This window comes from Oncorhynchus clarkii, chromosome 23 (genome assembly GCF_045791955.1).
Source record: "Oncorhynchus clarkii lewisi isolate Uvic-CL-2024 chromosome 23, UVic_Ocla_1.0, whole genome shotgun sequence".
NCBI lineage: Eukaryota > Metazoa > Chordata > Actinopteri > Salmoniformes > Salmonidae > Oncorhynchus > Oncorhynchus clarkii.
In genome coordinates, this window is record NC_092169.1 from 3,094,223 (window position 1) to 3,110,354 (window position 16,132).

The window sequence follows — 16,132 nt, forward strand, 5'->3', positions numbered from 1 at the left end:
TGTAAATAGCCCACCCAACTACCTCATCCTCATATTGTTATTTATGTTTGCTTTTTTGCACCCCAGTATCTCTACTTGCACAGCTTCATCTGCACATATATCACTCCAGTGCTAATGCTACATTGTAATTATTTCGCCACTATGGGCTATTTATTGCCTTACCTCCCTAATGTTACTACATTTGCACACACCGTATATAGATTTTTCTATTGTGTTATTAACTGTACGTTTGTTTATCCCATGTGTAACTCTGTGTTGTTGTTTTTGTCGCACTACTGTGCTTTATCTTGGCCAGGTTAAATAAAGGTGAAAAATAAAAATGGTCTCTAACCTGTCATAAATAATGGCTGAGTTAAGAGATAAGTCAAAGGATAGTTGGAATCTACCAAAAATTGTAAAGATATTGCACAGTAACTGTAATATATAAATAACATTTGTCATTTTGCAGACGCTCTATACACAGAGACTTATAATTAGTAAATTCATCTTAAGGGGGCTAGGTGAAACAACACATCACAATCATATCAAGTACATTTTCCCTCAGAGTATTTATCAGCATACAATACTGTAAATCAGTCTATTTAGAGTGACATTCTGTAAGAAAATACACTTTGATGGTGTACTTTAAGCATTAGACAAAGTTGATTCATGTGACCACTAGGGAAAGTGAGTTTTGACATTTAGACTAAGTAGACGTTACTTTTCGGAATGACAATCACGACACATTCAAGTGGCTCAGTTGTTTCGGACCTGTGCACAGGCTTCAGCTTCATATTTCCAGTAAACTATATGTAATACCTACCTCCACCAACAGATAACATAAAATGACAGAATTATACATTAGCTGCATTAGAGAGTAGAGACGATGAACAATGAAACAGAATTTTGGTAGGTAAGCAAATAATTGTTGCTGTAAAGTAATTTTGTCTTTCATCCAGATTGAATATGAAAGAAAATAAGATGATTTTGACAATCCCTTTTACAAAAAAATGTGTTTTCATTAACTCAGGCCTTTGGAAACAATCTTCATGTGATTGGTTTAGACATTGTTCCCTGTACTTTCACTTCAACTTGGCCAGCACCTCAGGTAAATCCAGCACAGAGGGAATGGTGTAGTCTGGATTGACAGATCCCTCAGGTGGACACACCCCTCCGTTATTAATCCACACTGTGGCTCTAACCCCTGCATTAAACCCCCCGACAATGTCTGTGTCCAGGGAGTCTCCCACCATAACACAGTCGTGAGCCTGCACCGCGAGCAGGCCAAAGCAATGGGTGAAGATGGAGCGGGCTGGCTTCTCTTCTGCATGCTCTCCCCCCACCACCACAGCATCAAACAGCCCCTGACACCCCAACGCCACTACCTTCTCCCTCTGTGTCTGGGTCTCTCCATTGGTCAGCAGCAGCAGTTTGTGGCTGGTCCTCAGCTGCTTCAGCAGGGTAAGTACTGGAGGTGTTATGGTTAGAAGCTCCAGGCGAGTGTTCTTCCATTGGTAGTAGCACTCACTGGCAAGGGTGGGGTTAGAGCTGGGACTCCCACCCATAACCTCCTGGATGCTCTCCTCCCAGTGGCTGATCCGCACCTCATCTATTGTCCTACCACCAGCTGGGTCAAAGGTCTCGTGATGGAGCTTGTGCTTAAATCTGTCACAAATGGCAATGATGTGTTCATGGTCTAATGTTGTCTTCAAGAGCTCTGTGACCTAGGAAACAAGGAAATCAATGCTGATCGTAATATGCGTACCTAAACAACCCAGGGAATGTTTTGATCAAGCAAAGGACAATCGAATCAAGTACCTGTAAGCCTACTTTACTCGGTGGGAAATAATGGAATGTCATGAAACGGCCGCGCTACTCACTTTTTGAATGGCCACTCCACCGGCACCCGCTGTGTCAATGAGCGTGTTATCCAAGTCGAGCAATATCGCCTTGATACCTTCACTGTTCATTGCCGCTATCAACAGGTTACAAAGAAATGTAATGTTAGTATAGCTTTTATACGGCGAAACAAGTTACTAGCTAGCTACTGTAAATGCATGCCTTCAATGCGGAAATGTTGGCAATAAAGAAACGCATTATGGGAGCTGTAGGTTTTCAGATCAATTTTTTTCGTTTTGGCCACTAGAGAGCGTCAATATATCACATAAAACAGTATAAGTTCCAGATAAATAGGCCTATTTGCAAGTAATTTCAAGGACATCTGCAACCCCAATCTTAAAGCCTTGTAAAGCTACAATATGTAACTTTTTGGGTGACCCGATCCAGTTATGGTTCTATGATTCTCATTGAAAACAAGTTAAGAAGCGGTAGATTGTTCAATGTGCGATATTTTTATTCTTCCAGTTCTTAAATTTAGTTTTTGTTTATTTTTGTACACCAGCAAACAGCTGAAAATACAATATTTTTGGATTTGGAAAATATATCTCACAGCAGTTTAGATGGTACAATGACTCCTTGTTTTGTCACAAACTGAAAATAGGCGAGTATTCGAATTTTAGCAACCAGGAAATGGCAGAGCGATTTATGCATATTGCACCTTTTAACTAAAGATTTACACATACATTACTTTCACAAATGTATATAATTTATGATGCATGAGTTGCAATTGTTTTTAAGTTAAACCATTTGTTTTATTTTTATGAAACTCTCCTTGAGTGATCAATTAAAATCTAAGTATACAGTGCTTTGCAGAGTATTCATACCCCTTTTATCTCTTCAAATTGTGTTAAGTGTGATTTAAAATATATTTAATTGTCATTTATTGTCAACAATGAACTCAATACTCTGTCAGTGGAAAGAAAATAGAGATTAATTAGATATGTTAACTAATATATAGTTATTGCATAAGTATTCAGCCCTTTTGTTAAGGCAAGCTGAAATAATTAGCTCAGGAGTAAAATTTGGTTTAACAAATCACAGAATATGTAACATGGAGTCTGTGGGAAATAATAGGGGTTAACATGATTTTCTTATGACTAACCCTTCCTCTGTCCCCATACAGTACATACATCTGTAAGGTCCCTCAGTCAAGTTTTGAATTTCAAGCACAGATTCAACTACAAAGACCAGGGAGCCTATCAAAGCCTCATAAAATGCCAGTGATTGGTCGGTAACAATATCAAATCAGACATTGAATATCTCTTTTAAGCATAGTGAAGTTAATAATTATGCTGTGGATTATGTATTAAACCACCCAGACACAAAGATACATGCGTCCTTCTGAACTGAGTTGCAGGACAGGAATGAAACTGCTCAGGAATGTTACCATGAGGCCATTGGTGATTGTAAAACCGTTACAGACTTCAATGGCTGTAATGGGAGAAAACTGAGGATGGATCAACAAGATTGTAGTGACTCCACGAGAATGATTTAAATGACAGAGTGAAAAGAATAATACAAATATACAGAATGCCTAAATGCAATGTTGGGGCAAATCCAACACAAGACATCACTGAGTAACTGCCGCCTTATTTTCAAGCAGTGGTGGCTGCATCATGGTATGGGTATGCTTGACATCGGCAAATACTGAGGAGATTTTTAGGATAAAAATAAACGGTGTGGAGCTAAGCACAGGCAAAATTCTAGTGGAAAACCTGCTTCAGTCTGCTTTACAACAGACACTGGGGGATGAATTCACCTTTCAGCAGGACAATAGCCTACAACACAAGGCCAAATCTACACATGTTGCTTACTAAGAATACAGAATGTTCCTGAGTGGCCAAGTTACAGTTGACTTAAATATGCTTGAAAATCTATGGCAAGATTTGAAAATAGCTTTGTAGTCATGAGCACCAACATCTTGACAGAGATTGAAGAATTGTGAAAATAATAAAGGGCTAATATTGTACAATCCAGGTGTGCAAAGCTCTTCGAGACTTACTCAAGAAGACTCACAGCTGTAGTCTCTGCCAAAGGTGTTTCTAACATGTATTGACTCAGGGGGTTGAATACTTATGCAATGACAATATTTTGTTATTTAATATCTATTAATCTTTATATATAATAGCCACCCTTTGCCTTGATTACAGCTTTGCACACTCTTGGCTTTCTCTCAACCAGCTTCATGAGGAATGCTTTTCCAAAAGTCTTGAAGGAGTTCCCACATATGCTGAGGACTTGTTGGCTGATTTTCCTTCACTCTGCGGTCCAGCCTCATCCCAAACCATCTCAATTGGGTTGAGGCTGGGTGATTGTGGAGGCCAGGTCATCTGATGCAGGACTCCATCACTCTCCTTCTTGGTCAAATAGCCTTTACATGACCTGGATGTGTGTTTGAGGTCATTGTCCTGTTGAAAAACAAATTATAGTCCCACTAAGCGCAAACCAGATGGGATGGCGTATCACTGCAGAATGCTGTTGTAGCCATACTGTTTAAGTGTACCTTGAATTCTAAATAAATAAATGATAGTGTCACCAGCAAAGCACCCACACACCATCACACCACCTGCTTCATGGTGGGAACCACACATGTGGATATCATCCATTCACCTACTCTGCGTCTCACAAAGGCACAGCAGTTGGAACCAAAAATCTCAAATATAGACTCAAAGGACAGATTTCCACTGGTCTAATGTCCGTTGCTCGTGTTTCTTGGCCCAGGCAAGTCTCTTCTTATTAGTGTTGTCGTGAAGTGACTATCATTCATTTGATGACATGGTATTTATTGAATAATTAGCCATGTTTAATTATTACGTGATTCAACTAATAATGTAACATGGGGCACCACGGGAAAAGTTTGTTTTAATGAGTTACCGTTTCCAGAATTAAGTCAAGAATATATCAGAATCTCTATCATAGCGGTCAATAATTTCCTTATCAGCAGACATGCCAACATGCACGTATTTTGCATACCAACTACGCAATTCTCTGTCCATGTACGCAGGTACGAGATCCGAGTTAAAGTAAGCAGAAATTAATAGGGCCCAATTTTTTTATTTGATTAAAAATGTATTTTTTAAAAATCCACTCCAAATCCACTTCAAGCTAACGTTAGCGAACATAAGGATAGGGTAGCCTAGTGGTTAGAGCGTTGGACTAGTAACCGGAAGGTTGCAATTTAAAACCCCCGAGCTGACAAGGTACAAATCTGTCGTTCTGCCCCTGAACAGGCAGTTATCCCACTGTTCCTAGGCCGTCATTGAAAATAAGAATTTGTTCTTAATCTTAACTGATTTGCCTAGTTAAATAAAGGTAAAAAAAAATAAAAAATGGTGTGCTCTAAAGTGCCAGCAGGTCACTCGCATTTGCTAGTGAAAGGAAAGGAACCCAGGGCCAACCGCACCAGCATTTGGTCTCACAAGGGGTCTGAGGTTCTCATCTCGGTACCTAATGGCAGTCAGGCTACCTCTGGCGAGCACATGCGGCCCCCCAAAGAAATGCCACCCCACACCATGACTGACCCACCGCCAAACCGGTCATGCTGGAGGATGTTGCAGGCAGCAGAACGTTCTCCACGGCGTCTCCAGACTCTGTCACGTCTGTCACATGTGCTCAGTGTGAACCTGCTTTCATCTGTGAAGAGCACAGGGCGCCAGTGGCGAATTTGCCAATCTTGGTGTTCTCTGGCAAATGCCAAACGTCCTGCACGGTGTTGGGCTGTAAGCCCAACCCCCACCCGTGGACGTTGGGCCCTCATACCACCCTCATGGAGTCTGTTTCTGACTGTTTGAGTAGACACATGCACATTTGTGGCCTGCTGGAGGTCATTTTGCAGGGCTCTGGCAGTGCTCCTCCTTGCACAAAGGCGGAGGTAACGGTCCTGAGGCTGGGTTGTTGCCCTCCTACGGCCTCCTCCACATCTCCTGATGTACTGGCCTGTCTCTTGGTAGCGCCTCCATGCTCTGGACACTACGCTGACAGACACAGCAAACCTTCCTGCCACAGCTCGCATTAATGTGCCATCCTGGATGAGCTGCACTACCTGAGCCACTTGTGTGGGTTGTAGACTCCGTCTCATGCTGCCACTGGAGTGAAAGCACAACCAGCATTCAAAAGTGACCAAAACATCAGCCAGGAAGCATAGGAACTGAGAAGTGGTCTGTGGTCACCATCTGCAGAACCACTCCTTTATTGGGGGTGTCTTGCTAATTGCCTATAATTTCCACCTGTTGTCTATTCCATTTGCACAACAGCATGTGAAATGTATTGTCAATCAGTGTTGCTTCCTAAGTGGACAGTTTGATTTCACAGAAGTGTGATTGACTTGGAGTTACATTGTGTTGTTTAAGTGTTTCCTTTATTTTTTTGAGCAGTGTATATTGTCCCAGGCCCGTTTATTTGATCTTGTTTTGGGCTGTAAACTCTTCATAATCTACAAAGACATTCCAGACACCAATACTAGGTGTCATAAAACCCCCACATTCATCCCTCCCCCCTCTGCGGGAGGGAGAGATCTCTATCGAGTTGATCCACCGTAGCCTGATCCTTTGACCCTCCCAGGATTAATGACAGTGTCCTTTTCCAGCTAACTCTGGGTCTTTCTTTCCTGTGGCGGTCCTCATGAAAAGCCACTTTCATCATAGCGCTTGATGGTTTTTGCAACTACACTTGAAGAAACGTTCAAAGTTCCGGATTGACTGACCTTCATTTTTTTAAAGTAATGATGGACTGGCGTTCACCTTTATTTATTTGAGCTGTTCTTGCCATAATATGGTCTTGGTCTTTTACCAAATAGGGATATCTTCTGTACACCACCCCTACCTTGTCACAACACAACTGATTGGCTCAAACGCATTAATAAAAGGAAAAAAAATCCACAAATGAACTTTAACAAGGCACACCTGTTAATTGAAATGCATTCCAGGTGACTTCCTCATGAAGCTGGTTGAGAGAATGCCAAGAGTGTGCAAAGCTGTCATCAAGGCAAAGGATGGCTACTTTGAAGAATCTCAAATATAAAATATATTTAGATTTGTTTAAAACTTTTTTGGTTACTACATGATTCTATATGTGTTATTTCATAGTTTTGATGCCTTCACTATTATTCTACAATGTAGAAAATAGTAAAAAATAAAACCCTTGAATGAGTAGGTATGTCCAAACTTTTAACTGGTACTGTATATGTAACCTAAATGTCCACAAAATGTATAAGTATACTTTCAAAAATGCAGGTGAACAAAAAATAGCATATTACCCAGCATCCTTTTCTGCAATTGAATTTTTGATTTATAATCTGATACAGTTCATACTCATTTAGCTTATTCAAATGTTTTGATGTTAAATTTCAAACTGAATACTGTTTTACTTTTACATATTACACATTATTGAAATGTTAATTTAAGAAGGAACACCCACATCAAAACCTCATCCCAACTGTAAAGTGTGGTGGAGGGAGCATCATAGTTTGGGGCTGCTTTGCTGCCTCAGGGCCTGGACAACTTGCTATCATTGACAGAAAAATATATTCCCAAGTGTATGAAGACACTTTGCAGGAGAATGTTAGGTTATTTGTCCTCCAATTGAAGCTCAACAGAAGTTGGGAGATGCATCAGAACAATGACCCAAAACACAGAAGTAAATCAACCACAGAATGGCTTCAACAGAGAAAATACGCCTTCTGAAATGGCCCAGTCAGAGTGCTGACCTCATCGTGATTGAGATGCAGTGGCATGACCTCGAGACCAGTTCACACTAGACATCCCAGGAATATTGCTGAACTGAAACAGTTTTGTAAAGAGGAATGGTTCAAAATTCCTCCTGACCGTTGTGCAGGTCCGATCCGCAACTACAGAAAATGTTTGGTTGAGGTTATTGCTGCCAAAGGAGGGTCAGTCAACCAGTTATTACATCCAAGGGTTCACATACACAATACAGGGTGGAAAAAAGTATGTTTACATGGTGTGTTCAATGAAGACATGACAACGTGTAATTGTTTGTTTGTTATTAGTTTAAGCAGACTGTTTGTCTAATGTTGTGACCTAGATGAAGATCAGATCAAATTTAATGACCAATTTATGCAGAAATCCAGGTATTTCCAAAGGGTTCACATACTTTTTTCTTGCCACTGTAGATATATATTTATATTCCGGACTATGACATTACTCGTTCTTTCTTAATTCCTTTCTTTTTGTTTTGGTGATTTGCATGTATCACTGCACAGATGGTGCTACGAGTCATTTCGCTACACCCATGATAACATCTGCAAAATATCTGTACGAGACCAATACAATTGTATTTGATTTCTATGAAGTGTGAAGGTATGAATATGAAATTGCATTTCCCCTTTGATAACAAAAACAGATGACTTCATAATGAGTTCTAAGAAAGTACTGGCATCTAAAGGAATCATGGGACATTCTTTGTCTCCTCTGCTTGCAGACAGACACCTTCATTCCCATTTTATCTCGGTAGGTGTTCATGGCTGCACCAGTCACACACTCGCTTCTCTCTGCTATCCACTCCGCTCTCCCAAACTGATAATGCTGTGTCCCATCACATCCTAGACAGAACATTTAGATAAAACCGGGACATCGGCCTCTTTTTTTCCACACTCAGAAAACTGACAGAGAAAATGCAGCTAGTCTCAAAGATATCAGGCCTTATTTTTTGTCTGGAAAACTGACCTCTAAGGCCCTCACCAGATAGGGTTAGCTACACAGGCAGGTAGAAAGGGGTTGAGGTGCATAGAATTTCAGCCTAGAGGTGGCTTGCACTCACAGGGCTGCTTGTTTATGCATGTCTTTGAAGGCGAGGAAGAGATTACATATTTTGTAGAAATGACTCTGTCCTATCCAGAGTCATGTAGAGCTAGAGTTTATGTTGTGTACAGAACAAACACCTGGTCTTTCCATGATATAGACTGACCAAGTGAATCCAGGTGAAAGTTATGATCCTTTATTGATGTCACCTGTTAAATCCACTTCAATCAGTGTAGATGAAGGGCAGGAGACAGGTTAAAGAAGAATTTTTAAGCCTTGAGACAATTGAGAAATGTGCCATTTAGAGGGTGAATGAGTGTGTCAAGAACTGCAACGCTGCTGGGTTGTTCACGCTCAACAGTTTCCCATGTGTATCAAGAATGGTCCACCACCCAAAACTGCTACACTGTACATACCATGTGTTGAGTTAACATATAGAGGATCTATGTACTCTACTGACCTCCTGTTGTCAAGGTCCTGACACTGGTCACACACACATACATGTGAGATTTTATCAAGTACATAGAAATGTATGAGCTATAGTCTAAAAACAAGAGCACTGCTGCGGCTAATTCAATCGGCCATGGCAACGGTGGGAGTAAGGCAACCTGCACGCACACACAAACAACTCCAGCAGGACAGGACGAACCTGCTCAGGCGCTTTTGTAATATATGATATCACCTATAGCATCAATATATAATTGTGAACTATGTTGGATTTCACTCTACATTATTGATATGGAAAGAACTGAAAACAGCTGTTCACAAATGCGCTCCATCCAACCTCACTGAGCTCGAGCTGTTTTGCAAGGAGGAATGGGAAAAAATGTCAGTCTCTCGATGTGCAAAACTGATAGAGACATACCCCAAGCGACTTACAGCTGTAATCGCAGCAAAAGGTGGCGCTACAAAGTATTAACTTAAGGGGGCTGAATAATTTTGCACGCCCAATTTTTCAGTTTTTGATTTGTTAAAAAAGTTTGAAATATCCAATAAATGTCGTTCCACTTCATGATTGTGTCCCACTTGTTGTTGATTCTTCACAAAAAAATACAGTTTTATATCTTTATGTTTGAAGCCTGAAATGTGGCAAAAGGTCGCAAATTTCAAGGGGGCCGAATACTTTCGCAAGGCACTGTATTTTCAGGTGTCTAAAGAGATGTTCGATCGGGTTCAAGTTCGGGCTCTGGCTGGGCCACTGAAGGACATTCAGAGACTTGTCCTTAAGCCACTCCTGCGTTGTCTTGGGTGTGTGCTTAGGGTTGTTCTCCTGTTGGAAGGTGAACCTTGGTTCCAGTCTAAATCCTGAGCACTCTGGAGCAGGTTTTCATAAAAGATCTCTCTGTACTTTGCTCTGTTCATCTTTCCCTCGATCATGACTAGTCGACCGGTCCCTGCCGCTGAAAAACATCCCCGTAACATGATGCTTCCAACACCATACTACACCATAGGGATGGTGCCAGGTTTCCTCAAGACGTGACGCTTGGCATTCAGGCCAAAGAGTCCAATCTTGGTTTCATCAGACCAGAGAATCTTGTTTCTCATGGTCTGAGAGTCTTTAGGTGCCTTTTGGCAAACTCCAAGCGGGCTGTTGTGTGCCTTTTTCTGAGGAGTCTCTTCCACGTGACCACTCTACCATAAAGGCCTTATTGGTGGAGTGCTGCAGAGATGGTTGTCCTTCTGGAAGGTTCTCCTATCTCCACAGAGGAACCCTGGAGCTCTGTCAGAGTGACCATCGGGTTCTTGGCCACCTTCCTGACCAAGGCCATTCTCCCCCGATTGCTCAGTTTGGCCAGGCGGCCAGCTCTGGGAAGAGTCTTGGTGGTTCCAAACTTCTTCCATTTAAGAATGATGGAGGCCACTGTGTTCTTGGGTACCTTCAATGCTGAAGAAATGTTTTGGTACCCTTACCCGGACCTGAGCCTCGACACAATCCTGTCTCTGAGCTCCTAGGACAATTCCTTTAACATCAAGGCTTGTTTTTTTTCTCTGACATGCACTGTCAACTGTGGATACTTATATAGACAGGTGTGTGCCTTTCCAAATCATGTCCAATCAATGTAATTTACCACAGGTGGACTCCAATCAAGTTGTTTCAGGTGTCAAAGATGATCAATGGAAACAGGATGCACCTGAGCTCAATTTCGAATCTCATAGCAAAGGGTCTGAATACTTATGTATATTAGGTATTTCTGTTTTTTATTTGTAATACATTTGCAAAAATGTCTAAAAATCTGTTTTCACTTTGTCATTATGGGGTATTGTGTAGATTTTTATTTATTTAATCCATTTTAGAATAAGGCTGTAACATAACAAAATATTGAAAAAGTCATGAGGTCTTAATACTTTCCGAATACATTTTAGTCACTCCAGCTTCGTGTAAAACCAGTGCCAAATCCTTTGTAAAATAGAGATGAGTAACGACCCGAGGCAACTTCCCTGAGAGACACCACACTACATATCTGATGTTAGAGAAGCTCCGGGTTTCTATTGGATGTGATGGCAGGTGATGTGAATCCATAGCAAGTAAGTTTTTTCAATAACAACTTATGATTAGGGTTGCAAAGGGTCAGAAACTTTCCAGTAAATTTCCTGAATTTTTCTGGAAATTTTCAATGGGAAGTTAAGCCTGGGAATTCCTAGAATTTTGCTTAAATTCATCAAAAAAGTTACTCAAAAAAGCAACTCTAGGTCTTGTGGCATATTTTGGTTAAACTATCCCCAATTCAATGAAATTGCAACCCTCTGCATGCACAGTGCATTCTTCCATCACATGTGCAGCTGATTCTCAAGATCTTGCACACTAGTGAGATGCTATTAAGCCCACACAACTACACTGTCTGAGCCAAGGACTACATACTTTCTGGTAAATGTTTATTATAACACTGGGTGGGGTGAATAGATTTTATATGACATACATTATTTTTTTGTTAACTAGTAATAGCAGTCTACAGCAAAGGGTGTTTAAATAATGTCTAACTTGTTAACAATTTCTGCTAGTTAGTTTTTGCTACCATGTGGGTTTTAGCTTGCTTGAGCCTGCTAACTGAGGAGTGTCAATTCACCTGTTCCCATACATTTTAAAACATTTATCTTACAAATTAGTTGTTTAATCTAACTGCTTAACTATTTATCTGTACATGGAATTGTATTTTTGATTTATTTTTATTAAACATTTTCTAATCTTTACAGGAAAATGTCATGGGCACCATCAGATGTGTGGAGACATTTCACTGCAGCTAATGTAAAAGGAAAAGCTGTGTACATTTGCAAATACTGTATCAAATCATATGTGAAGAATGCAAGAAAGATGCAGAATCATCTGGCCAAGTGCATAAAGTTCCCTTAGCGCTCACAAAAAGCAACCTCTGACAAAAGTTCCTCTACTTCTATTCGAGGTGAAAATTATGAATCAGACACCTTATCGATAGCAACAGCTCATGGTCCTCCTCGAATCAGAAGTTTTTTGACTCAATGAGAAATGCTGATGAATGTCTTGCTAGAACTGTGTATGCACCTGGTTCACCTCTGATGCTCACAGGCAATGTGAATTGGAAGATATTTCTGAATGTTCTTTGACCAGCATACACCCCTCCAACCAGACGTGCTGTATCTACTCATTTGCTGGATGCAGAGTTCAATAGAGTTCAAGTGAAGGTTAAGCAAATCATAGAGAAAGTAGACTGTATTGAAATCATCATGGGTGGTCGAATGTTTGTGGACAATTAATAATTAACTACATCATCTCCACCCCTCAACCAGTATTCAACAAGAGCACAGACACGAGGGACAACAGACACACCAGTCTACATTGCAGATGAGCTGAAGGCAGTCATCAATGACCTTGGACCACAGAAGGTATTTGCACTGGTGACAGACAATGCTGCGAACATGAAGGCTGCTTGGTCTAAAGTAGAGTAGTCCTACCCTCACATCACACCCATTGGCTGTGCTACTCATGCATTGAATCTGTTCCTCAAGGACATCATGGCACTGAAAACAATGGATACACTACAAGAGAGCCAAGGAAATGGTTAGGTATGTGATGCATCATCAAGTTATAGCAGCAATCTACCTCACCAAGCAAAGTGAGAAGAATAAGAGAACCACATTGAAGCTGCACCAGCAACACCCGAAGTAGTCTCTCCAATAAATGGCCATATCACAGTCTGCCGATATGGACAACCCCATAAGAGGATCCTCCTGGATGATGTATTTTGGGAAAAAGCGGTAAGCAGCCTGAAACTCCTGAAACCTATAGCAGTAGCCATTGCACGGATTGAGGGAAACAATGCCATCCTGTCTGATGTTCAGACTGCTTGCAGATGTAAGAGAAGAAATCCGTACTGCCCTGCCCACTTCACTGTCACTCCAAGCAGAGGAAACTGCAGTTCTGAAATACATCAAAAAGCATGAAGACTTCTGCCTGAAGCCCATACCCGCAGCAGTGTATATGTTGGACCCCAAGTATGCTGGCAATAGCATCCTGTCTGGTGCAGAGATCAACAATGCCTATCGTGTCTCGCCAACTTGGCCTGGATGAGGGCAATGCTCTTGGCAGTCTGGCGAAGTACACTTCCAAGTAAGGGCTTTGGGATGGAGATGCAATATGGCAGCCGTGCCAGCATATCTCATCAGCCACCTGGTGGAAGGGACTTTGTGGATCTGAGGCTCTTTCCCCTGTTGCCTCCATCATCCTCCAAATCCCACCAACATCAGCCGCCTCAGAGCTCAACAAAGCACACAACAGGCTGACCAATACAAGGGTTGAAAAATTGGTGGCCATCTGGGCAAATTTGAAGCTTTTTGAGCCAGACAACGAGCCATCCTCATCAAGGTTGGAAAGTGACAGTGAAGATGAGCCTCAGAGTCTGATGTTCAAGAGGTGGACAATGAGAAACCAGTCCAGGGAGAAGACATGGAAGCATGAGAGGAAGACAACCAAAGCTTTAGTTTCTAGACTATAATTTTACAGATGTATGTTGAAAATGTTTTTGGGAAATGCGATGGATCATTAAAGTTCAATTCGTAACTAAATTGTTTTTTTTATTTCTATTGGACGGATTTAATCATTTGCAATTATGTCTACTTATGATAAGGTAAAAGGTTTATGTTTCTGTCTCCATATGATATGATAAATATATCCAATGCAAAAAACCTCTACAATTAAATGGTATAAATATGACTTTGCATATATTTCCGTTAATTCCCATATATTCCCGTTAATTCCCATATTTTCCCATTAAATCCCACGGAAAGTTTCCACCTCTGAATATTCCCCAAAATGTGCAACCCTACTTATGATCAATAACATCAAAGGGTGCACTGAAATCTAATAATACAGCTCCAACTATCATTATATTACCCATTTATTTTAACCAATCATCAGTCAAATGAGTCAGTGCCGTAAGAGTTGAGTGCCCTTCGCTATGCATGCTGAAACTCAGTAGTTAACTTGTTCTCTGAAAAATAACATTGTATTTGGTCAAACACAATCCTCCCTATCAATTTACTAAGAACAGGCAGCAAACTGATTGGGTGGCTGTTAGAGCCAGAAAAGGGTTCTTAACTTTTTTTTGGCACTGGAATGACTTTAGTTTCCTTCCATGCCCGTGGATACACACACTCCTTTAGGTATGTTTAAAGATATATCAAATAGGGGGAGCAATAAAGTCTGCTACCATTCTCAATAGTTTCCCCTCAAGGTTGTCTATACCTGGTGGCGTATCATTATTGATAGACAACAATACATTTTCCACCTCTAACACACTGACTTGACCAAATTCAAATCAGGTGCTTGCTTGCCAACAATTGGCCATTTTTTTTTACAAATACTTAGAATGCTGCATCTGGATTCACTTCCTCATACACATCAGACCAACATACATGTTTTACGTCTTCAACATCCCAAAAGAAGAGGCTTTAGATGAGGCAGGTAAACTTGCAACCACAGCACTTCAACAACATTTGACATGAGAGCCTCTCTAAGCTTTTTCACGCTAAGGTATTTTTCCACACAGCTAAACCAAATACCAGGAAGTTGTAAATAATTTGGTGAAAGGGACAGACAAAATGGCAACCAGTGTTCTTTACCTGCCTAGATGGCCGGTCATGTTTTTTTTTTACTCTGTCCCAAACACTAAGGCAACAAAAACAAAACAGGCACGCCCAGCTCTGTCCCATCACAAAGGGCTCTATTCAATTTGTAAAGCTGAAGCGTTACCGATTCCACGATAGAAATGTGGAGATAATGTAGCATTTACCATGCACCGTGAATGCAATCTCTGCTAAAGTCATGCTGTAAAGCTGAATCTCCCTCCTTAATATCCCCCCATTCCTCTCTCTCTCTCTCTCTCTCTCTCTCTCTCTCTCTCTCTCTTTCTCTCTCTATTTCTCTAACTTTCATTCTCACCTCCACAGACTGGATATTGACGCATAGAACTCAATACATTGCATTCAATTATCCCTTACTGATGTCACTTGTTAGATCCACTTCAATTAGTGTATTCGAAGGGGAGGAGAATGGTTAATGAAGGATTTTTAAGCCTTGAGACATGGATTCTGTATGTGTGTCATACGGAGGGTGAGTGGGCAAGACAAAGATTTGCATTTGAATGGGGTATGGTAGTAGGTGCCAATAACTGCAATACTTCTGGGTTTTTCATGCTCAACAGTTTCTCCTGTGTATCAAGAATGGTCCACCACCCAAAGGATATCCAGCCAACTTGACACAACTGAGTTACGGATTGGAGTCAATATGGGACAGCATCCCTGTGTAAAGTTTTCGATACCTAGTAGAGCCCATGCCCCGACAAATTGAGACTGTTCTGTGGGCAAAAGGGGGGTGCAAGTCAATATTAGAAAGGTGTTCCGAATGTTTTGTACACTCAGTGAATATTCTCACACTGGATATTGGTGGCGATGACATCAGTGCTATACTCTAGCATGTTTCTAACATGACTAATAACATCGTGATGGACTGAGCTGCCACCAATGTGAAGGATACAAAAACGTAACTTTACTGGAATATTGAAACACATCCTCCTGAGATGTTTTGAAACATTACATGGTGTCTTGCAACCACTTAATCAAGTGTTCTGTAACACCAGTAGTAGTGCATTGGTAAAATCACCAGGGAAGCCAAGCCAGGAAAAAAAATGTTTGGATCAAGATACGTCGTTATAATCATTGGCCAGTACGGAGAATTAAGTAGAACCACAAGTCCAAATCCCTATCTTCATTCATGGCTAATCTCCGGTGAGATACAGCCAAAATAACATTTTGATTTAGAGCCATAAAGAAATTGAATAATTTATCTGAGCAAACCAGAAACCTTTCACTATATAAATTTAAAAACTACTTTAAAACCATGTAAATATAATACACTGTTAGAGTATTATGGTCAATATGTTAGTGTATTATGTCTGTTTGTAACGTCCGTTATATGTGAAAATGTGTTCGTATTACAATTTGTATTTGAATGTTTAAGGACTCTT

At 40.8% G+C, this 16,132-nt stretch overlaps 1 protein-coding gene across 1 annotated transcript; it reads right to left on the minus strand.

The window, feature by feature from the left end:
- Positions 1 to 500: 500 nt before the first annotated feature.
- LOC139381748 (N-acetylneuraminic acid phosphatase) lies at positions 501 to 2,064 on the minus strand. The gene is made up of 2 exons (XM_071125497.1): positions 1,860 to 2,064; positions 501 to 1,703 (listed from the first exon to the last, which is right to left on the minus strand). The coding sequence occupies exons 1-2, from the start codon at positions 1,947 to 1,949 to the stop codon at positions 1,062 to 1,064; spliced, it is 732 nt and encodes a 243-aa protein (XP_070981598.1). The 5' UTR covers positions 1,950 to 2,064; the 3' UTR covers positions 501 to 1,061.
- Positions 2,065 to 16,132: the final 14,068 nt, after the last annotated feature.

Coding starts and splice junctions, on each gene's coding strand:
- LOC139381748 (XM_071125497.1), bottom strand. CDS start 1,949: ATGAACAGTGAAGGTATCAAGGCGATATTGCTCGACTTGGATAACACG. Junction 1,704..1,859: donor GTGGAGTGGCCATTCAAAAA/GTGAGTAGCGCG, acceptor CTTGTTTCCTAG/GTCACAGAGCTCTTGAAGAC.